Raw genomic sequence first — 25,409 nt, 5'->3', positions numbered from 1 at the left:
TCATCACAGTCACCACCTTAAGGATCCCTTGCCATTTAGCCTTTGTTCTCTGATGATATGCACATGTGGCTATTTGGGGAGCTAGCTCTATGATATCTTGTCAGCTCAATGTGTGAATCAGCAGGGCTATCCATGCCAGTGAATTGGGTCCCCTTACATGGGTGTGGGCAGTGCAGTGAGCACAGAGCGACAGCGTGACCAAAGTGCAGCTCAGCACTGTCGCCACCACCCACATCAGATGCAGTAATCAGTCAAGTGATAGTCGCCTGATGTTTCAGGCTGAATTTCAGAAATAAATGATAAATCACCTGTTGACAGAGTTACCTGTGGCTTATTTACGGCAGCATTAATCAATGAAATTACAGACTTCAGATTAAAATATTGGGAGAAGCTATGCTGGCGTGTGTAAAATCGCAGGTGTCTGTATCATCATCATGACAAAACAAGCTCTTTGCATGCAAAAGAATCTGCCTGCAATTTCCATCTCACACACACCCCCGGCCCTGCTACTCCACACAGAACCCTTTACGCAACTACAATTACCATGCCACTTCATTTTTTTATTTGTTTGTTTGATATTCTTAAATTCATCTCTGGCCTCTCAACTCCCCTGACAGCAAAGATGAAATTGCTGAACATGTATAGTCAAAGCAAACACAGTGATGAGCTTATTAATGACATGTGGGGGGGGGGGGGAGGGGGAGGAGCTTGCGTCTGGCTGCAGCTGCTGCATTGGCTGTCTGCTCAGCAGTTGGGAGGGGCTGAGGGAGAGAGAGAGAGAGAGAGAGAGAGAGAGAGTTGGGGGGAGGACGGCACTGCTCTTGTTGGGAGATAGGGAATGCCCGCTAGTTGCGTCTGCTGATAATAGCACATCAGCCAGAGTGCTGCGATTGGGAGAGCAGAGCACAGGCAGTGCGGAGGACTGAGCTGCTGAGCACTGAGTGGTACACGAGAGAAGACAGGCACACTCAGAAAGAGACAGAGCGAGATAGAGTAAAGGAAGCGAGAGCGCATCAGAGCGCGCTGAGAAGAGGAGGACGTAGAGGGAGCAGAGCAGGGGGAAGAGGAGAGTGAGGAAGCGAGAAAAGTTACCAGGTCAGCAAGAGAACGTGGAAGTGGAGCAGCTGAGACTCACTGAGGTCTCTCTCCCTGTGGAACAGCCCAGCACAGCAATAAGCAGCGCAGGAGGAGAGTGATATTACAAGAGGGGACAGAGGGGGTACTGTAAGTTCTTCCTGGAAATACAGCGCTGTTATTAGGCGGAGGTAATGCTCATCACAGGACCCTTCTGCACAGCTACTCCAGGACTATCACAGCAAGACAGCAGCAGCAAGAAGAAGAGCCGTAAGCCTGGCAGAGGTGCCTGGATAGTGCAGTTGTACTCACTTCTATACTGAGGACTTTCTCACCCAACTGTTTGCTTTGAGGTGGATGTAGTTGTGCTTCTGTGGGGCTTCTATCTGTTTTTGCTTCAGAGTGTGAAGCAGTGGAGATTTGGATGGTGAATTGTCCTGTCCTGCCATCTCTGAGACTATGGTAGACTGTGCGTCACGGAGCCCTTCATCAGCAGCTGCAGCCTTAGAGCATGGAGAAGTCCAGCAGTGAGGAGTCAGCCATTCACCGTAGCCCCTCCGTAGATAGCCACGATTCAGATTTTGCTCAAGCCTCCACGTCTGGCCGGCCATTTGGCGGCCGCGGCTTCACTGCCGGCGCATTCTACGGCTCCACGGGGCCACGCAAAAACGCACCGCAGGGGCAGGCTGGAGCTGCAGCTGACGCCAGCACAGGAGACAAGACCAACAACAAGTGCAGCTCTCCCAAAAGCAGCAAATACGTAGTCTTTTACCTGGATCTATCCTTTGTGTTCCTTTTAGAATTCAAGAAGTGCAACATGGCTAGAGGCTGCCTCTGCTGCTTGAAGTATTTGATGTTCATCTTCAATCTCATCTTCTGGGTAAGTGGCTCATCATTTTGTTAATGTTTGTCTCATCGTACTTATTCACATTAATCTGGTTGATGTTAATTATGCAAATGTGTAGATATGGCTTTAAAAGAAGTTGCTAACAGAGTTGCTGACAGAGTAAACCTGGCTTTTGTAACCCAGCCCTAAACATCCATATCTGCGGTAAGTAATGTGAAGGCTCCGTCTGTGATAAGTTCTTCAAAATGTTAATCAGGAAACATTATGGCAAAGTGATGGTTGTCAGTGCAATCATGTGTTTCTAATTATTACATCAGGCTGTTTATGCCTGCTCCTCTTGTGCATGTTGCTATTCCTGGATGTCATGACAGAGTCAGTGGCATTGCACCAGGTCCTCTTTTGTATGTGACTGTTGGTGGGGATGGGGGGGTGGGGATGGGGGGGTGCTAAGGAAGACATGGGTTCATTAGGGTCACTCATTCAGATGGTTACATGATTTACAGTGAACATGGAGTTGAAATGCTGCTGTTGGCATGCAAGTGAAAGAGTATATGCCTGTACAGTACAGTTACATTGATGAGCATAATATACACCCAGGGGACATCAGCTGATCAGCAGGAGTTTCAGGTGTTTTTTGGAGGAGGCATGTTCTCATGACGTGTGCGGTGTTCTTCATTTTATTATTCACTCTTTTGATGAGGTGCCTTTGCTCTTGGGTAAAGCTGCAATCAATAATATTATAGGTAAAGGTCAGAATTGCTGCACCAGGACATATGTAACTAAGAATTATTCTAATTACCCACACCTGTAGTAATTATGATAACAGGAAAAAGAATTATAATTTAATAGTGATGCCAAATTTACTCACAAATAGATTTCACCCTGTAAAACCTGGCCAGCGTGTGCTAGGCTCTGCTGTGTACACATTGCATGGGCATTTGTTGTAAAAGTGGGCATCCCTTGAATGTTTACAGAATGGATTAGAGGGCTTATGGGTTATGGGGCCAAGTCTTTTGTGTAGATGCAGCGAAGCGTGAAGCGTAAAAACATCCCAACACCGGGGACACTACCAACCCCAGCCCACCATGTCACTGGGTTTTGAGCCCTGCTAACTGGGGCACAGTGGAGGCAATAGAGTGGGCATTAGCTTGAGCCCAGTTGTGAACAGGCCAGCATTTAAAACACACACACGTACACATGCACCGCACAACCCGAGATCTATCCCATCATCTGCTCCATATATTAGAATGAACAGCACTGCAAGTGGCCAGGCTCAGGTCTAAAGCTGTGGACCTCTCTGCTGCTGGAGGGCAATATCTCCATATCACTCTCACAGCACTACCCAGTCCACAGAGGCAAGGGTGAGTGCGATTGGCTGAGACATACAAATACTTCAAGGCTCATCGCCTTTATGTAAATGTTTGTTCAAGGGAATGAAAAGGTCAAAAAAGCGTAGCTGATGTCAGATTCATTAATGCAGACATTGACTTACCTTGGTGTGACCACCTCTTTTTAACTCAGTCAGTATGTTTACACTGCAAGTAAGTGCTCAAGCCTTGACATCACCACTGTTTGAATTGCAGATAGAAATTTTAAGCAATTTCCTCAATCAATTGGTGCCCACATAAATAATCAATCAGCTGGTTATTGCAAAATGCATGTTTTTCCATACAGACAGCTTCATTGAGGTTGATGAAATTGACTGTATTTAAAGCACAACCTAAGTAAATATTGCATTTGAACCAAAAATTAAACATTACATTAAAATTTTAATCATAAACTCAATAAGATAGAATAATGCAATAAAAATTGCTGCCTCTTTTTTTTTTATATCTGGCCAAACAAAATTCAAATGATTAAACATGATAATTTGGTTCAACTTAAAGGTTATTCAAAAAGACACAAATTAAATGAGCCTAAACTTGCGCAGCACTTACCTTTTATCTTAGCCTTTAAAAGGGCTATAATCTAGAAATGATCGATACTGACTGCCCTAAAGATGAAGAGCAGTATGGGACAGAAACCCATTAGTATAGGTGAAGTGAGACCTCAAACACATCATCAATGTAAGCAACAACTGTTACCTGTATGTCAGTCCCGGCTTGCTTGACTCGATTAATACATCAGAAGCTGCCTCAGTGCACAGTTATAGGTCAACCTATGGCAGAGGTCATAAGGTCATTGTTATCCTCCGTCTTCTGGAGGGGCAGTCTCGGGGGATTTGTGTGAAGGCGTTTACTTCTCAGGTTCTCTCCAGACTCATTTTGTGCTTAACCCTTTTCAGTGGCAAAAACCCCCGCCTAATAACCCGCTGCTGTGCACCACTAATAGGGAGGTGGAAAAGAGGCTTTGGATTTCAAGGCTGGTGGCTTCTGATTCATGTGGAGCCTAGCTCAGTGGCCTCCATGGAAATGCATTACAACCATCCTGAGAGTGTGCAGAAGCTCTCTAAAGTGTGTTAAGATGTATGTGTACGTTTGCATGCGAGGGGGTGGGGGGTGGGCTTAGGGACCTTGGGTGGCTATGGACTTTCCCCAGCACATCCCCTGCTGTGCAATAATTGAATTTTTACTCTGGTAATGTTCACTTAATGAACACCCAACATGCATATTTCCCTCTATTTCTGCAGATTGATACTCTTGTTGTCTTCCCACTACTAGATAGTTTTAATGGCGGTTCAGTCAGCGTCCTATGGGAAAAGACTGGGGTGATGAGTGGGTTAGGATACTGCATGTGGCTGTTGGGGGCGTCATCAGCTTGTGGACCATTGGCAGCAGTGTGCTCAGTTGAAGGTTAGCAGAGCTGGGAATAAAGGGTTCGCTCATCAGTGAGGGGTTGGGACGGGGTGCCCGAGCTCTCTGGGACGTAGGGAGGGAGGGTGAGAGGCATGTTGTAGCCTGACACCCCTGGGACTGCGCTGCTCTACCTCTGACACTCCAGGAATCACAAGGTTACTGCAGCTGGTAGGGAGGTTTGCCTCTGAAGCTCTGACATCTCATCCCAGTACTGAAGGGGGAACGGTGTGCTGCAGTAACCCGAAACCAGGTACAGCAGGGGTCTCTTCTTTCTAGCTGTGCGCATGTGCACGAGCACACTTGCTGTACATACTCAAACTCACAGCCATTTTTGAAAGTACACTCAACACACACACACACACACACACCATCCACTCCGCAGGGCTTAAGGTGGTAACTTGAAGCACAAGGTAAACAGCGGCAGGCACTCCAGGCATCTCCATACATGCGCTCATCCTCAGGCCCCCCAGCAGTTGTTCAAGACCATCTGGCTCCTCTTTCTTATATGGGATTAGGAGAGTCTGAGCTGTAGGGGGAGTTTCGTGTAGATTAGGGCAGTATTGGAAGGTGCAGTTTGGATTGCGAATGCGGCTCCTTCGGACGGCTCTATGCTAAAGCCAACGATCATCCAAGCAAGTGGCCATTGAGCTGTGACAGTGTGTGGTGTAGTAGGGAGGGGGATCTGTTGTGCTCTGTCACTAACACACACATGGTGACTGTTTGACCAGCCTGCAAGGGTGATTGATGTTAAGTCCTATTGGTGTCAGCCTTGTGAGCATATCAGTGTTGTTCTTGCTGGGAGAAAGGATTTCAGACTCTTGCTCTGCAGTGTGTCCTCTGTACTCGCAGCCTCCTCTCTTAATCTCTTCTTTTCAAGATTCAATTTGTTGGCCACTGCTGCACTTATTTATCTTGTCTAGTGATACAGGACACCTTTAAAAAACAAAAAGATTTTTTTTTAAAAGGCTTGATCGTTAACACAACGATACAGAAGCATGAGAAACATCATACAAATGCTCATTTCCTTTGTTAGAGATAGGTTGTACAGTAGCTCAATGGGCCCACCCCAGTTGTGCCATTATTGTGCCATATCAAACGCTAAAACCTCATTTGATATTCATATTTAAAAGAAAAGTGTCAGCTCAGCAGCCTTGTCCTACAAGTGCAAGAGGGGTGGTAGTATCAAAGCAGCTCCTTTTGTTAGAGGAGAGAAAACCAAGTGTGTTTAGCATTCATGAATTCCTGTGCTTACTTAAGGGATTGCTGCAGGATTTATAAACCATTTGGTCTGAGGCAACAGAAGATTAGTTACCCCATCGATTTAATCACTGAATTTGACATTTAAGGTTTCATATGTACCCGCACTCAGATGGTACAAAGAGTAGAGCTATTGAAATACTCAAGGTGGTTTGTGAGAAGTGTGTGTGATGTCTGCATCTGGTTGAGTGGAATTCCATAAAGCATTTCGCACAAGTTGCCCCTTTCCTCTGGGATATTGGATCTAAGGTGCTGAAGTAATTTGCCAGTTTTTTATTCTCCATATTGGCACATGAAAAGTTCAGTCGTCTGTTATGGCTCTAGAGAGTATGTATTATAACAAACTTTTTCCCCCTTTTCTTCTTCCTTTTTTACAAGTGGCACAGCTGAACTTCATCAGTCACTGCCAGGTGAAACAAAGATTGGGGCACAGGAAAATGGATGAGGGTTGAGTGCACTTTACAAGATGATGAAACAAGCTGTATATGCTGTGCTGTCGCATGCATTTAATTTCATCAATCTACCGTGAAAGACTGGCTCTTGAGTTGGCTTTGAGTTTGAAACGGCAGAACGGACCATTAACCTAAGCCAGTCTGTCTCCACAAATTTTAGTATAGGCAGTGAGTGAATTCGAACAATTGTCAGTACAACCAGTCACAGATTATATGTCTACAGAATGGTCCATATCAAGCATTTATACTGTATAACATGCTCAAATATCATTAAATATATAGAAGCCAGGCTGTCAAGACTGAAAGATTTTTTTGTTTTTTGAAACATATTTACATAGAGAACATCGCTATATTTATATGCATTTGAAGTTTTGTATTTTGCATCCCCCGTAGACAGCTGGGCCTCGATTCAGATTGGCTAACCTGCTTGGTAAATATCTCCATATGCTTGCTTTTGTCCGGAGGATTGTCTGGGGAGATTGCTCTAATTTACACGTCTCTCTTTGGCTGCTTCGATTTCCCAACCGTGTTATGTAGCACTGCTGAGCTCATTACCTCATGTTGCAGATCAACTGGGATACAGAGCTGCTGTGTTTCACTCTAGGGGGTCGAGGTAATAGAGCAGGAGAATTGGAGGTGCATTTTCCGCTTGGAGGCAGTAGGTAGGTGGTGCTTTTGCAAGAAGTCTCCCACCCCATCACTCATCCCACTTTGAATGGGGATGGCTACAGAATTGATGAATTGTTGTTTGGTTTTGTTAAAGGGGGATTATGACACACATGAGAAGCTTAAAACTGCAAAATTTTATTTAAATAAGTTAACTTTCAAAGGCAGAGATTAAATACACCTTCTTCACAAATCATGCCCAAAGTACAAGTGTAAATCCCTTTTGGAGAATTTGCCATGAAGTTTGATGTTTGCTGCTAAGTTGGCATAAATCAACACGACACAGATTCAGTTGTAGCCCAGTTGCTACTGTGTCAGCTGTGTGATACTGACTTGCAGTGACAGGTGAACAACCCAAGAACAGATGAAATAACAGTAGCTGCTAGGTACAGGAATTGCAGAAAAACCTCAGTGAAATTACACACTGGGGTCCCTCTTCAGATTCAGAATGTGCAGATACAGCAAAGGGTGCCTGTATCTGCTGTCTACCATATTTGAAATCAGTGGTCATCATGTTGTTAGCTGGTGAAATACCTAATCAGGAATCATTATAGTGCACCTCAACACTAAGATGCATCATCTTTTATTTGCTGCAGCACATGAAACACAGAGATCTATTCTGAATACACTATAGGTCAGAGTTCAGAGCCAGAGAATGGGAGTATGATGGAAAAAGATGCATGTCATTAGGTCCGCATACATTAGGAGGATCTTTTATAATGATTATGTGCCAAATTGTGCACTTCAGGCAAAGGAGAAGGCAGCATCAGTGTTGTGTGGTCAATAATGTGCTCATATTGCTGAACTGAACAGCAGAAAATATCCTCATAGGCTGTGTATTTGGGCTATTGATCACAGCAGGTCTTATCCCTTCTTTTTTGTAATTTTTGTTTATTTGAAAACAGCCAAACCAAGACATCTACTCAGACGCTATTAGAAAAAGATAGAATAAACAAGCTTTTCTGAGCAGCCTCACAGCCTGGGATGATTTCAAATATCATAATGGAATTCAATTTGGTGCAAACTGATTTGTATTATCAAGCAAACTGTTGTACAAAAGTACAGTAGTCTCGCTAAATGCACGGTAGAAGATGAATGTAATTATTGTAGCTTTTCAGCTGCCTTTGAACATTTTACATATCACGTAGTGACACTTCGTAGTGCCTGTGGACTTGTGGAGATTCAGTATAAGCCAACAGAACAGACAGACTGAGCTATGTGATTTGGTCAGCTCAAGCCTTTGGAGCGCTGTTAAGGTCTCTCTGTCTCCATTCTGTTCAGTATTGGTGCTGCAAAACACGTTAGGGCCTTCACATGAGCAAGACGTCGCACATTAAAAAATGTTTCCGTGCTGCATGTGTCCTTGTGCTGCAGAAGTGACCACAAGCTATACTCGCCTTCTCTTTCCCCCCAGGAAGGTCAATCAATGCGAATCTGAACCTAAGCAATGAATTTATGTACAACGTTAGAACAGCTTGCTAGTTCAACTACTCAGCATTTTTCTGACACCTAAAGGCAAATTACAGTGAAATCAATGTTTCCCAGTCAGTGTCCACCTGCAGGTCTGCTGAGGAGGCTCACAGAATATAATTTCCTCGGTCGTCAGAGAGCAAACAAAATTCCTCTAAGATTACCATGCGCATATTTGGTGAACAGTATATGGTCATATGGAAGCAGTTTCTTTGGAAATACTAGAAGTCATATAAAGCTGTATTTAACTCTATAAGAGCATGAGTGTCCTGGGTCCAGCTTCCTAACTTCTCCAGAGGCTATCAGCTGTAATATGAGGATGCATCAATGACTGACTCTAAGACCTATTTCCCCAGGGCCTCTATCTCAATTGATTCAGTTGGGCCTGTTTTTTTTTTTTTTTTACACCATGAGCCCACTCAAACAACCCACATAGCCTTCTTGTGAGCTTGTTTCAAGTCGTCTATCTCCTTCCCCTTTCTAAACAACATTTAGAGACCCAGGACACATTGTACAGCTGCACTCCAATATACTGAAAATATGTGCAGCAGATTGACTGTGAATCTGTGTGAATTTTTCTTGAATTTGGGTCAGGGACTAAGGCATTCACTGCCTGAATGGTAATGAACCCAGGACACATCTCCAGCAAGACCCCAACACGCAATGAGGCCGTTGTTAGTCATGACAAATGAGAGACAGATTTATGCCTTAAACATTAGAGCATATATTGATTTATTTGGCTGAACCGCCACAGATTACTGCTGAGTTATAACTCAGCCATAAAATGCAACATATTGTAGCTTTCTGGATGGGAACACAAACATCAGCACATATGCTGACTAGATGATCGTCTGTGAATGCCTGACACGTTTTTATTGCTATTTTTTAATGGGACAATTTCACATACTATATGCAATATACTGAATAAATCAGACCATCAGCCAATGTATAGACTGTTTTTGTGTGTTGTGATTCGAAATGGAAGCCTATCTTTTTGTTTTCAGAGCAAAACCCAGATCTTCATCAGAGCAGGTTGTTGCAGTGCTCTCGTTATGTCTGATCCAATTTGAGCTTGACTCTTATTTGATGTGCATGAGGTGTGCTCACAACCGGCTCTGATATTCTCCCTGAAGAGGAAAATGCGCTAGCTAGTCAAGATCCTTCACCGTTACAGTAGCAAGATAACTGATGGGCTGACAGACTTTGTAAATCTAACAGGGATTATTGCTGTTCTTCCTGCATGCAGATTCTTCCTCTTCCTTATCACAGCTGAGTTTTAAACTGCCCCCTTGACTTTGCTCAAGTATTATCAGACGACTAAAGCAAACGGTTCTGCTTATTTATTTTACACCAATTTCCAGTTTTATTGCCAGACATGGAACAGCATTTGCTTTGTGTATCTGTTCTGTTTCAGAGGATATCAGGGGTTTTATGTGTCCTGAAAATCAGAAATCTGAAGCAGTCTGGTTGCCTTCAGCATACAAAGTCTTACATAAAAAGGAAGCATGTAAAAGCAGCCTCGTTCCATGCTTTTGGTGTTCTATCTGGGGCACAGAGGGATGTCTCAGATCGTACTTTTTAGAGATGACTTAACAGTTTTTTTGCACGGGATAAATGCAAGAGCCACACACTTAAGTTGTCAGTAACTGCTGATATTCCCCTGAAATGATAAGTGATCAGGTTAAGAGTTTTCCCTCTGTCACAAAATATTAGCCATTTAAATAGTGTGGCAAACAAAAATGTAACTATTTGCCTCAAGTCCACATTCATTAACCTCATTCATAGCACCCCTTCTAACTCAATTAATAAAATACACATGAAAGCAAATTAATGTATTAGCCACCGTTATGCATGCTATCATTTTAGTGTTTATTCAGTGCTATTTACTTTTTTTAACATGTCAAGATGCTGACAAAAATTCCGCAAAATGTGTATGTTCACAGTTCTGTCCATTTGGTATTGTAGTACACTGTTAATTAAACATGCAATAAAGTGAGAAATTGGTGTAGAGACCCCCCTCACTCGCCATGTATCATTTGCAGTCCCCGTCAGGAGTCATTTTTGCTGCACAGATGTCTCCATTTCTCTTATTAAGCCACCCAGGCTTCAGTAATGGGGGACTTTGGATGGCAGCAGAATACAAAAGAGTGAGTCAGAGTGGAGCTCAATATTGGCCAACTGAGGTTAGGGAAAGGAGTCTAATTTGGGAAGCCGATTACGGGGTCATCGCAACCCAGGGTGAATGATCTCATTCAATCATACAGCAGTGGGCCAGAGTAATTATTAACACACACCTTCTACCTGTGGGTTAGGGTATGCACTTATCAGTGCAGTGTGTTGAAACAGATTCCCATCACCATGTTTTGTCCAGTGGTAATTAAGGGACACAGCATCGTGTTTGGGGTCAGCCCATTAATGCCCCTTCCATTTCATACACATACACTACTTTTTCATGGCAGGCATGTCCTCATTTTAGATCCCCACCATGACAGCTTTTTGGGTTTTACTCACACTGGTTGCATGGTCTTTTCTTGAGCACAGTTCACTAGTGAACAGGGACAGATGGGGTTGGCCAGATTTTTCTCCCCGCTCCCCTTCTGAGAGGACAGACTGGCAGACCAAAATGCTGTCCTTTTCCTGGGTGGGAAGAAGCGAAGCATGAAGGCAGGGAGGGAGGGGAGGGACCTCTTCCCAAGAGCAAGAGAGGTGAACACACTGATGTTTGATGACAGCTCCCCAAAAGGTGAGTCACTGTCACGCTCAAGCCCTACTCTCTCTCTCTCTCTCTCTCTCTCTCTCTCTCTCTCCGTGGCATTCACATCATGTCATTTTTATTTTCCTTCTGGGGACAATCGTGAAAATCATTTGGTCCATTTCAGGAAAAAAATATAGAAATGAAATTCAATTTTAATGGTGGAAACTGATTTTAAAACCAGCAAACTAAAACCTCGTGTGGATTTTTCTTCACTTTGTTTTTCTGTTAGCTGACATGTCTGTGTTTGATGAATTGCCGATTATTAGCCCATAATTTGTCACACACCATTAATTTTGTGTTTTCATCAGGTAAATGCTCACTGTTGATTAGAGCAGCTCATTATCTTTTATGGAGAAAGACCCCGTTAAACTGACCTTTGTGGATCAGTTCCACCTCATACTGGTGCATAGCACGGACCAAAAACCGAGATCCCAACCTGGGTTGTACCCAACTGAATCCACCTGGTGCTGCCAAATATCCCTAAATTCTATGTTTTCTAACTTATCTGACAGCACAGAATACGACAAACATGTAAGTTCCACTAGCTGATAAGCCACATGTTCAATAGCAATACCCACATTGCAGTATCTCAGAACAATACGTTTTCTGCCTTGGTTTTTTTCCCCCCAACATCATCCAGGCAAATTTTGCAATCCATTGGAGTCGTGTCAGGCTGCTTCTCCTCACAATGTGGACAGAACATGCAGCTACTGCTAGATGTCAGCACAAACCTGGGTAGCCTGGGTATAGTTACTCTTCACCAACATATCAGCTCTGGAGTAATTGGCATTGGTGAAATAACCAGAGGCCCTATAATGCTGCTTCAGTAATATTTAACATTCAGTTTAACAGAGGAGAGTATAAGATGACAGATGAAAAGTGAATACAGTTGTACATAGAGAGAGGTATCAGACAGTAGAATTAAACTCTCACTAAACAGGGAAGTTGCTCTTTCTTTTCGACAGCTGTGAAGTCCCCAGCAATGATTATCTGTGCTAAGAACAAACAGCAGATAAAGGATCATTTCTGTGTTATTCACCTATAACGCGTGGGCCTTTAACATTCTGTAATGCTGTACTGGGCTTTATGAGAGTAATTAGCCAATCATGATAGAGGGAACAGACCGCCGTCATTCATTTATTCAATAAGTATCAAACACTATCTGTGTACGAACAGTATGTGTACATAGATAATTCACATGCAGTCATGACCACATGCATAGTCCATATACATACTGTAGCTGTATTATAATTTATGGCTCAGAACTCAAGCTTGGGATTGGAGTCTAATTGAGTTGCAAATGCAGGTTATGATGATTTTTAAATCTCAGTTTAATAGAGAGCAGGACAGTGGAAGCCTTCGTCTCACATTTGAAGTGTCTTGTCTGCTGGCCTCTGTCGATATTACCGAGAGCCCAGATTGATTGGCAAATAAAAGCACATCTCTGTTAGCTTTAGTTGGAAAGCGTTCTCCCTTCTCCTTAAAGCCCCCTCTCCCCCAAACACAGTTCATTTTTCATTGAAGTGCTTACCTTGCAAAAGAGATGTGAGGGTAAAAAATATTGTCCTGCAGCATGTTCTCACTCTGTCTTTAATTCTTTCACAGACTGTGGGAGAGATGAATGGTTTTCACTGAAGTCTTGCCATTTTTTATCCAAGATTGGCTGGCAGGGTCCATGAGTCTTTTCTACGGGGTTATCATAGACACCTGTGAAAGGTGAAAACGACAAGTAAATAATTATAGCATTGAGAGCAAGTGCACCAAAATGGACTACTTCTTAGACAAGTCACCCCATCTTTTTTATTTTTTAGATCCAAATAAGCATAATTTTAATGTGGATGAGTCACAGGACGGCTGTGGCTGTGATTATAGTAAGAAATCTTCCTCAAAAGCAATCACATTTCATGCTGGCCTACATCAGAATGGCTTTATTAGCCTGGTTTAGCTGCTGATCCAATATCGCCTTAGAACGCACACTGGCTGAGGAATCTGGCTGTTTTTCATATTAACTGTGGTGGGCGGTCAGCTTTATCACCCATAGAATTCCTTTGTGATCAGCAGTTTCCATTTTCATTGGTGAGACAAGAATAACTTGATTCAAAGACATGTTTATTTGCAGAGGATGTGCTCTGGTAGAAAAGAAAAACAAAACATCAATATCCTATGAAACAGTTTCACTCTGCATCAGTGCTGGCTAGAGGGAGATGGAGAGTGGAGAGTGCAGCTGCAGGGAACCAGATCTTCATTATATCAGAGTCCATCTCAAATGCATGCCAGTATGTCCGTGGAGATTCACAGTGCTTGCGCTAGCGAAGATGGTGAGCATGGAGGCATTGCAGGAGCATATAAGCACACAGATGCCTGCACTTTGCTGTCAACATTTTTGTGTGTCTGCATTCTGCATTCACCCGCAGACGTAGCCCATGTATATTCATACCAATGGCTTCAAATTCATGTACATTTAAATGCTGCATTTGCTTTTTGTACCTCCCAACATGAAACGAGGTTCCAAGTTAATGGCTTTGCTTTAGTGCTGCCAATCACTGACATTCTTCACCTATTAAGGCAGCTGACTGTGCATCTAACCACTTATTATGGACATTCTGATAATACGGTTCAGCCAGTCTGCTGATTTTCCCGTTGTTCCTTTTAGTGCGTGACTGTCAGTGCAGCACACCAAACAAAAGCATCTTCAATGAGGCTGGGTGACAGGAGGGAGGTAAAAAAGTAGGTTGTCTTTAAATGGGGACCTTTTCACGGTGCAGTGCATTTTACGTATACAATTTAGACCTTTGTCTCAACCTCACCAGTGGTGTGACCTATTCTTTATAGGCACATGGGACTTAAGCGGTCACAGCTCAGAGACAGAGAGGAATGAACCTTTGTTTGCTCCGTAATGAGCAGCATGGATAAACTGGGTGAGCTGAGTTCTAAAAAATGGATACATACTGTTTGATCTGCTATTTAAAACCACTTGTAATGATTATGCATTTTTAACAATATGGCATCGTGCTGCCATCTTTTAAGGAAATGCATCCTCTACTGAGTTGCTTTTTTCTTTCTTGGTAGTTGTTACTAATTCATTTCCTGACTTCTTCCAGTTAGCATAAGTTGACATCTGGATATTCTTTTGGGGGCAGCTGTAATATGTAATTAAAGTTGACAAGGACTATGGGGGCTTTAACTCTCCGAATTAGTGTCACATTGTTTATAAAAAAAATCAGGTCATTCACGGTAAGACATGGTAATGTGAGGTAAGGTAAGATGAGGTGAAGAAATTGAATGTAAAGTGAGGCAACATAATTGATGAGGAGTTGAATGCAAATGGACACTTGAAAATCAGACATACGTCTGAGCAAGGCAATTAATTTGCCTATTAGAGATCAATGTTGAACTTCATCACCTCTATCGATCAGAATGCCCTCGTCTTATTCTGTCCCCTCGTCGTGCTGATTACCCAGGAGGTCTCCTGGTGTCCAACACACCAGTGGCTACACAGTAGAGAGCCTGGGTTGTGGCATCTACAGTTGCACTCCTCCTGAGCTAGCTTCTTCCATGGCACAAACATGAACTCATTATCCTGGAGAAACCCAATCACATACGGTCCGTGCAGTACACTACAGGGGGGGGACTCAAGCAGCTCAAAAGGAACAAATGGCCCCCTTAAGCAGCTGCACCAGTAATACCCTCATGTTCTCTAAAATTAACTAATAGAAACGGAAAGTCTAAACTGATACATGCTTTCAGGCATTGAGTTTTATATATATATGTATATATATATATATATATATATATATAATAAAAAGTAAACATTTCAAGGTGTACCCATGATGCACAAATATTACCATAGAAGCAGCTAGTATAATCAGCAGACCTCAGTGTGAAATGGCATCTGGACACAGCGATAAGTCACGATGGCGTGGATCAGCTTTAGCTCTATCTTCTGCCTCATTTGTTCCTGTCTAAACGAGATAGACCTGCTATCTGCTGGCAGCCATCCTGCAGTGACACAGTGACAATCTGACGGGCTATTTAGAAGCGTCACCTGTGTGGTACGCGTTAAGTACAGCAGACTTGTCTCTCCACCGTTATCCAACCTAAACTCCCAGGATAGAGGACAATTGGAGGACAAAGCAAGCGGGAGATGGGCATGCAAGAAGCATGTCAAGACGGTAGAGAGCCACAGAGCAAATTAACTGAGCCGACACCTCTGATGTTGTTGCGGTGGATCGACAGGTGGACAAGCAGATAGGCTTCCTCTCGAAAGTGTCCCTGTCACTCCAGCAATCGCAGGGGAAGTAAGTGAGATGGAGCAGAATGTTTATGGTTGTCTTCTTTCAGTGAGGAGTGCTCTCTAAACACACATTGTATCTGGATCCACTTGAGGTGGCCTACTTGAGAGACACCCTGCACAGCACTTGTTTAAGTGTGTGTGTAATACAGAGACATTCCTTGATAAACAAGCCCATTCCGAGGAGGTTTATTTGCATGCTAAAGCAGAAGAAAGGGAGGAGCAAGGAGGGAGGAGCGAAACACCTGTTGCAACAGTGGCTGGCGGATGTCTATGATGTGCTTTGATTTATGAAGGAAAGCAGTCTGGCTCAATCTCACCACGCTCCCCCAGAGATTTGAGTGTTTTTCATCGACTTTCAAAGGACTTTTTACTGTTTCCTTTCTTTCACATTGGCTGGATGTAGTGAGAGCAACAAAGCACAGATAAAGCTGAGTCTGAGCAACCAACACTTCCAGGTATAATTAAGACAAAGTGTGCAGTTCAGTGTGTCTGTACTTTCCGATGATTTCACACCATTTTCTGTATTTTCACTGTGCCAGTCCCATCCTCATTTTTTCCAACTATTAGGCAGAGCTTTGCATTTCACATCTGTACAGTAGCACCACTTTTACAACTTACAAGCTCCTTATAAAGGTTAACTTTTGTTGTAGATTTGAAAGCTTGCAAAGCCTCTTTGTAGCCGCTGATGAAAGTCGACTGATTCTTAATCTGTCATATTCTACTGGAGAGCAGATCGTCGTATTAATAGCATGAAGAGCAAACTGATATTTTCTGTGGTGCCTTGCATGCAGCAGCCCAGGTTATCAGCTCCAGTGACCGCATGCTGTAGCAAGACCAGCCTCAGCAGTAGTCTTCTGATATTATCCACATCTCTGCACAATCTTCCCACCGCAGGCTGTTCCATTATACTGGAAATGAAGAGTGAGAGAGGTCAGGGCAGTCAAATAAACAATTTTAGGTAGAGAATTTCATTATGTGTAGACGGTGGAGAATGGTGTGCTGAGAGATTTTTTTTCCTCAATTAACCACTGCCTGTGGCTGCAGATGAGATTTTTTTTGTTTCCCAACAGCAGTGATAAGCAAGTGGGAGAACATTATTCGCTATTATGGAACAACTTCTTTGTTCTTGGACTTTTACTTTCTGGCCTGCTGACTCAAGACCAACTATTTAACTAAACAAAATATTTATTAGTTTACTCACTACTTCAGTTTGTGCTGCATCTGTCCTCCCTCCACTTGTTAGCTCTGCAATCTCTGGATCAACACTTCCTCACCAACACAGCTCTACCTCGGTGTATGTTTGTTTGCAGTGGGATTGCTTTGTTGTATGTCTTTTAGCAATATTCTGTGAATGAGAGGTCAGGCTGTACCTTGGAAATTGTCAGATCTAGTTCTGCTGGACTCTAAATATGTGTATAGTGTCAGTGCCAGGCTACACATGCTCTAACGAGGAGACAAACAAACATAACGAAGACCAACAAACACAATCATATACTGTATATACACCAACACACACTCAAGTGTTGTATAGCCTACAGGCTCAGTGAAGCTGGAAACAACCTCTTCTTTCCTATTTTGAAGCTCATTTTATATTGTAGAAATGCAATATTCAAATAGCCACAGTGTCTTCGAGAGATGTTTGAACTAAGAAGATCTATCTAAATGCAAATTTTATCCATGCAGTGTGTGTCAACTGTATATCATCTTAACCTTCTCATCAATCATCTTAAAAGTCAGTAGAGTTTCATAATTAATCAAGCCAAAAAAAAAATGATTGCTTTAAACCATGAGAGGCTTCATGTTTTAATTAGCAGGGGGGCACATTTTGGAAATCTACTTATAGAACTGAAATGTCGCTCGGTCCGTCGCTCCTCCGCGTAGGTCCAGTCTCAAATATCTTGAAAGCTACTGAACTGAATTAAATTTGGTACAAACATCCATGTCCCCCTCAAAATCAATTGCAGTACTTTTTCATCCAGTGTCAGCATTGGGTCAAAATTTAATTGGTCATTTATGAACAAACATCTGCAAAATTAAAGACAGTCCCAGCAGCCTCAGCTCTACTTTTTTTTTATTGCTAATTACAAAATGTTAGCTTGCTAACAGGCTGAGAACACTATACCTGCTAAAAAGTTGCATATTATCTTACCACAATTAGAATGTGAGTGTGCTAAAGTTAGCGTTTAGCTCATTGTGACACTGTGCCTGACTATGGCCTTTCAGAGCTTTAGAATCTAGTCTTGTTATGAAAATATTTCTGTAAAACTGCAATTATCAATTGATGAATCTGTTAGTTGAGAGAAAATGTAATTATCCTGATAATCAATGAATTGTTTGAGTATTTTTTTCACGCAAAGCTTCAAACATTATGTGCTTCCAGCTTCTCTTGCTGTTGCATTTTTGTCTTACATTGTAGTAAATTGAATATTTGGTGACTTACAAAACAAGACATTTGATTACCTCACTTTGTGCTTCAGGACGTTGTGGTGGTTATTTTTCACCAATGTATTACAGACAATAAATAAAATAAAATCTATAATCAATTATTCAAGGGAATAATCAGCAGATTAATGAATTGAAAATAATCGTTAGATCCTGCCTAGCTGTATGTTCAGCCATGCAGAACCACAAATAGTTGCAACTTCAAAACCTAGACTTAAACCTTTTTGATTAAAAACAATCAATCCCAGTTCCTTGTGTCATCCTTCTGCTTTTGACTGGAAATTGAACCAAAATGTCTGGTGTTGTTTACCCGGGCCAGCCACATGAAGCCTGGGTTTACTCTGTGTCTGAATGGAGTATGAGATGTAGCCAGAGCTGATAGGTAGTGCAGCAGAGAAGCCTGCTCTGGATGATGAGCTGTCCCTGTATGGAGTGAGTGGAGGGAGGAGTAGACTGGAAAAGAGACAGGTGTTTACAATATAAATGTGGAGGGGAAGCAAAAGAGCTACGTGAGCAGCCAAAGGGAAATAGTGTTTACAGCAGCCTTCTTCTTGGTCACATCTATCACAAGTCATCCTTCTTCTTTGTATACCTCTATATTCCCCTCTCATGTGCATGACATTATTGGTTAAATATTGCGTACCTCGCTGTGACGGAGTCCAGGGAAGCTGGACTAGATTAGCATCTGGTTGAAAATCAACAAACATCAGCATCATACTTGTTACAATTATTATTATCGTTACCTCTGTATGACTTTTTCCACCCACATTTGTTAGTCAGATTCAAGCTGACTGATTGCACATAATGGAAAATAAATATTAATTCAGGATGCCACCAAGGGCCAAATGTCTATTTGGTGTTGTTTAGAAACATGTGTTCCACTTTGATGCTGATTTATATTGTACCTCTTATTCAGCAGACACACCCTGTGTGTTATTCCCGTGAGAACGCTCAGCTGGATGATACAGATATTAGAGAAAGATTCATTCTAAACCATATAAAAAATTCTTTCAGCATCTATTGTATCTTGCATATTTGGTTTCATTTTCTCATTTGTCGGCTTTTTGCTGATATTCAGTAAATGTTTGGTCAGTCAGTGTTGACAAGAGCTAACAATGAGATATTTGCAGCTGCAAAAGAGTTCAATAGATTTTTACACAAATGCTAAACATCCAACTTTGTTGTCAGTTTTTCAGAATCAAGAGAAGCCCTTTCTCTTGAAATTGAATGAAAGAAAAAAGTTTTCCTCATAATACCAGTTACCATTTTCTTCGATGATGGTAACCTTGATAAATTATAATACAGCGCAGGCACAAGAGGTGTTATGTAATGTAGGTCAGGTTAGGTGTTTTCAGCCTGTATGCTAAGCCAAGCTAATGTTTGCTGGCTGTTGCTCTGTATTTACTGTACAGACACAACTGTGGTATCAATCGTATTTCCCAAAATATCAAACTAATCCTTTAACACTTCTGCTGTTGCTTTTCTTCACTTCAAAGTAAACAGCAGATGTAAATTAGCCTGATAAACATTTCTCCCACTGGCTTATAAAAGAAGCAAAGCAAAGTACTAGGCTGTGTATATTTTTGATAACTAAATAATAATCCACATCCTTTGGTTTCAGTCTGAGAAAATGTTTAGCACTTACATTCAAATCTGAGTGGCTTGTTTCCCATGCTAGCTGTTGTATGAGGAAAACTGAAATCCAGACAGGAGAGACTTTTAAAAAGTAAATCCTCCTGCAGTGAGTTAAGTGCAGTGTCTGTCATGCACATTAGGTTCCAGCTAACAGAGGGAACCGTCATGCCCATCACTCAAACATTTGTACAAGGGCATTCTGGGAAATTACAAAATCATTAAAGTAAAAGCACACAGACGAGAAAGACTGAGGGAAAATGGTTGTATCAAAAAATGAAAATTACAGCTTTTTATCACAAATGACTTCCATTACACAGTGGTTACCATAGATTTAACTAATAATTTATGAGAAAAGATGTTTCCCCATTTTGTGGAATGCCGTAAAGCAGAGACTCCACCAGCTTGTGAGCAGCTATTTAAAACAGGCCTTTGGAACCCTTCAATGTGTTACATAAATGCTAACCTTTTATTTTCATTTGTCTATGCCAGACTATTTCTAGCTCTAAAATGGTTATAGATAGTTTTTTAGGAAGGGATCTGGACTTATTTTACATTTGATAATCACCCCCTAAAGTTTGCCTATGTCTAGAATTTCATGTGCCCCTGACATTTCCTAACAGAGACACAGAGTCTGGGTTATGTCACTGACATCAATCAGACTTCTTTCTCTCCGACTCGTCATCCTGTGGTTTTAGCTGACATACCTTACCCACGCTGCTTCACAGCATCTGCTGTTATCACACAGCACAGCCCCCCAGTGACTCTCACATACAGGGATGCATATATAAAAGGTGATGTCTGCAACCAAGTATTCTATTAACCTTCCATAGAAATTAGCATTGTCGACATTTGACAGCCCTTGAAATTCTGATTTTGACACATGTTTAATTCAAACTGTATCAAAAAGGGTATAATCTTAATATAAATTCACACAAAATGGGTTTTGAAGATGATGATGATGTAATTGAGATTCAGAAATATTAAGAGCAATCCAAAGTATTCACCTTTTTTTTTTCCAAGGGAGTTTGCAGGCTGTCTAGAATAGAAAATGTGCTCTGACAGAGGGATAATTGAATTGACCACCTTCACCGCCCACTGCTATCCGCCTTCGCTTCACACCTCCTCAGTGTCGGCACAGCGGATAGTGATTTCTTTGAGCTTCAGAGAGAAAATAGTAAGATGGGAGTGTATTGATCATTCTTCTCGAGAGTGGAGCTTCACAGATCACTGAGTTTCCTAGGCAGCCAACATTTTTGCAGTAGAAGGGATGCTCGTCACATCCAGCCTCTGGTTATCTCTCTTTTAGAGCAGGGGCTGCTAAGAGGCTTTACCTTATCATTGTCCGGAATATAAATCACCTTTTATATACCATCCTCTTGTGAATAAACAAAACAGGGAGCTATCAGCCACCAGGCGTCTGCTTCGCTTGTTCTTGCAGCCTCATCACTCCAGCGGGAACAAGTATAATGAAATATTATGATGGACACAAAGTTTAAAAACAGAAATGGGCACTCTGTGCATGCATCACTTTCCTGTAGTCCATATAGTAGTAGTTATCTTGCTGTGGAATATAACCAGGCAGGGGCAGAGACACGATCATTAATTATTGATATCCATGCAGGCAGATAGCAGTGAGTACACTGTTGGTGCAGGTGAGATCTGCAAGGAAAGTTCCAGTAAATTGATATTTTTTTTAACACTCTTCGTGTCAGTTACTATTTTTATGGCCTGCCCTCTTTTTACAGGAGCAGTCTAACGTTATTAATACCGGCCTGTTAATTTATACATGAGACCAATCTGGCAGAACAAGAATGAAATGTTTATTTTTCAGACATCATAGGTTATGCAGAAATCAGGCAGTCAGGTTATCTGCCTGCAGGGTTTCACTGTGTCACATAATTCAAATTAAAAAGCCTGAGAACTGCAGCCTGTACGCTCTGGCCCACAGGTTGTTTACAAGCTCTAGCCATTCCCTGACACTTACAGTATGACTTCATGAATCCGAGAATATGTAAATGTGTGTGTAGTCGTGTTTACTGAGGCATCTTGTGTCCTTTTGATAAGGCAGTTTGGATGTGACAGGGCAATTTTGTTTATTTTATTTAATCGCAGTAATGATGTATGTTCTTTTTTCTGTGAACAGATGAAAGGGGAAGAACTTTGAGCATGAAAAATATAGGAGCTTAATTCTTACCTTCCTTTTCTGTCCCTTTTCAGCACTTTCTCGAATTAGCAACATACAATGGGTTCTAGCCTTAATATTTCAGAAGTGAGCAGCTTGGCAAGGCGCCATCTCCCTTAGGGCAGAATGTGGAAACCAAATGCAGTGATGTGTCAAAGTGAGTTCCTCTAACAGCCCACTAACAGAAAGCTCTATTTGTGTGTGTGTGTGTGTGTGTGTGTGTGTGTGATTGCATACATCTGTGTATGATTTCAGCGTGTTTAGTATGGCTATCCTCGATAGGAAATCATGCAGAACAGCTACAGTGTTTCCAGCGGCTATACGCCAACTTCAGCATTACATGACCTCCTATGGTGTGTTCTCGTCTAATTACAACCCAATTATCTACACTGTGCAGCTGTGATCGGGATGCCACAGACAAGAATAGAGACTTGACATGTTGACACAGATTCTTTCATATGCGCCGCGTCTTCTTCTTTTCAGTCATGGCTCAGTGTGAGAAGGCAGCCAATCACGGTCGCTGGGTCAGATGTACAGATTAGTAGAAATAGGTTTGACGATGTATGGTGTGTTTTAATTTCAATCAGGTGCAACAAATGCACAATGGGGCTGCTGGCTGCCTGTTGATTTGTCAGATGTAATTTCCATTTTCATCCTCCATGGCTTGTCCAACCATTTAATTCTCATTGTTGTGTCCCAGAGGAACTGATTTGGTACTGATTACAGGCAATCTCATTATAAGAAAAGACAAACCACCACAGTAATGATGCGGAAAGCTCGCACCCACACCCTGTACCTCCACATTTAACCAATTATTTCTACGTTAAGATTATTTCTTCTCTTCTTTCGTCCTCTCTTGCTTTCTATCTTGGACTTCTGCGACAGCAGCCTGCATCATTTTCAGTCTCCAGACTAACACTGAATCTTCTTCCAGGGACCTAAATTACAACGCCTCTCAGCCCAGTATGATAAAGAGATACAAGAAGCACAGGAACATTGCAAGGCTGTGCACCAGAAAACAGCCCAAAGATGCCAATTTAGATGTAATTTTGTCTTGTTTTGAAGTCCAGCCCGTCTAATAGCCGCAGAAAGAGGAGATGTAGCAGAAAGCGGTTATTGCCTCCACTGCCTTATCATTCACCAGTAACAGTTGAATGTGGTGGATCGAGGGATTAGAGGGACTGTTAGGTAACAGCTGGTGATTCTTCATCAGGCCACAGTGTCTGCTCAGCGTTTGGCATGCAGGCAGACAGGCACACTATTTGTGAATCCCAACCAGCAGATATCCAGTGGAATCCTAATGTGCATGCATCTGCAGCACAGAGGCAGGAATGAAACAAGAGCTGCCTCGTACAGTACCACTTGGCCTCAGTCAGTCCTCATCTAATCATCGTAAGGTACACCCCATGTTTTATTCATAACCATAAAGTTTTCCTCCCACAAAGAGACCAAAAATACTTACCAAAATCATTTCAAACGTACTGTTAATTAACTGTGAGCTGAAGTGTGTTCCTGACCCCAGAGGCTTGGCTGGCTCCGACATGCAATCTTATTTTTTTTGTGCATTTTCCTCAGCAATCCTCTGTCCCTGGTGTGCTGTACTGAGGTTGGAAAGCACTAATAGGCAGGCTCAATCAAGAGGAAAATTAAGTGTGCACAACAATGCCAAATGGAGTGTTTCACTCCTGTAATGACTATATAAGTCAAGATGAAAAGACGTGGCATGTGACTAATGGACATTTTGATAGTCGCAGTGCATTTCAATATTCTAGTCACCCTGAATTGGATTTTCTTTTTTAAACATTTCCAGGATGAGATTGCTTATTTGATCTCTGTATGCATTCATCAGCACTCTTGTCGTGACATATTTAAACTAAAACCCCTCTGTGTGAATGCATGTAAATAGCTAAAGATTAAAGGCCTTGTGACATAAAAAAAAAAGAAAGAAATAGAAATTGCATTATTGGTTTGTATGTAAGTATGTGGGCATCATTGTTAGCCAAATTCCAAGGCACAGTAAGTGTTAACACACCGAGATGAAGGAGCTGTAGTTTTGTTGTATGCAAATGTTTTCACGACCTACAGGTTCCACCTGCTGCCCAAGAAGCATGAACATGCATTATTCATCACACAAAAAGTCAAGTCAACTGTCTGTTGGGAAGATGAATGGAAAGAAAGGGAACACGTGATGTAGGAGATCACGTTAGATAAGAAGATAGAAACTGACGTGGCCATCTGAAGAGTTTTCCTGACAGAAGTCACAAGGTTTAATTTATCCCACGTGGAGTCTCTAAACTAAGAGTCTTTATTTTTATCCAGCCCCTCATCTTCCCTCACTGAATCATAATTGCTCCTCCTTTTCTCTAAACAGTCGGTGTGTGAGCTATGACCCAAACACCCAGCCCAAGGCAGGAGATGCCATCTCAAATTGGATTGGGAAAAACCCTGAGGGAATATATTGTTCAGGTGGTGACGAATACAGGAGCTCTCTGTATATAGTGCAGGGGCTTTTTATTTGAGTTCGTTCAAGGATAGAGCTACGTTAAAAGCTCTCTCTCTCTCTCTCTCTCTCTCTCTCTCTCTTTGTATATCCCTGCTCACTCTTTCTACTTCCATTGGGTAGACTGACTCTGCAGATTTTCAATTAGCCAGGGCAAAGTTGTCCTCATTAATTACACTACATTAAGATGATGCAGGAGGATTTTAACAGGGAAATTATGCAAAGGAATTATGCAAGGGTCCCTAGAGTGGACCTTTTCCTGTTGCTTGGCTGAATGTCCCTCATGTTGCACTTAGTGGGATCTTTTTGCTAAATATGAGAAGTATGAGCATCGCTAAGCCGGGTTTTACAACTGTCTGCTTCCTAATGTCAATCCATAAAACATCCCTTATGACCAAGCAGCTCCCCGTACGGTCTAGTTCATAAATAGCTTTCTTCCCCTGTTGCCATGTTTTAATCCATGATGCAAGATTTTGTGTATTTTGCGTGAGCCCAGTGGTAGCTGCCGTGCATGTGGAGGTGTCTAAGTACAGTTTAGTATCGTATAATACTCTGTGATTTTTAATCAACCGATGATGTGAGATTCTCAAACCAGCATGTGAACACGGACGGTTGCCTTAGACACTGTGATTTTAATTGCAGGTTCAAGGTGAGCTGCTCACACTGCAGCTTTTTTCAGTCCTGACCAGAATGTAGAGCAGCAATAAGTTGTTTTTTTTTTTCTGATATCCATGACCCCCCACTGTGACGAGGTTCTTTCACCCCTCTATTGCCCAATCTTGTAAAAATAAGGAGGGGGGGAGACTCTTTCAACAGTCGAGCAGCTCTCAGTCTTGCTTTCTTGTGGGTTTTAATTAGAATTGCAGCATGGATCAACAGCCAAGTACACTCTAATGAAGACAAAGACAGGACGAGGAAGTTAACGGGCTAGACAGCTCTCATCAGACAAGTAACAACTCTCATAAAACAATGTCCATGACTCCAGCATTGTGGGCATCTGTCCCCTCTGTATTTGTCTGTCTCTCTCTTTCAGGAGAGTG

General features: G+C 42.1%; 1 protein-coding gene across 1 annotated transcript in view; it reads left to right on the top strand.

Annotated features, from left to right (window-relative positions):
• The first annotated feature begins 1,585 nt into the window (after nucleotides 1–1,585).
• The window catches only part of tspan9a (tetraspanin 9a), a 62,493-nt gene continuing 38,669 nt past the window's right edge, over nucleotides 1,586–25,409 (top strand). The window contains exon 1 of the mRNA XM_070830862.1: nucleotides 1,586–1,954. Within this exon, the coding sequence (XP_070686963.1) occupies nucleotides 1,586–1,954 (369 nt within the window). The remainder of the gene's footprint in view (nucleotides 1,955–25,409) is intronic.

Source organism: Pempheris klunzingeri, chromosome 5 (genome assembly GCF_042242105.1).
Source record: "Pempheris klunzingeri isolate RE-2024b chromosome 5, fPemKlu1.hap1, whole genome shotgun sequence".
Classification (NCBI taxonomy): domain Eukaryota; kingdom Metazoa; phylum Chordata; class Actinopteri; order Acropomatiformes; family Pempheridae; genus Pempheris; species Pempheris klunzingeri.
This window is presented reverse-complemented; position numbering and strand designations above follow the sequence as displayed.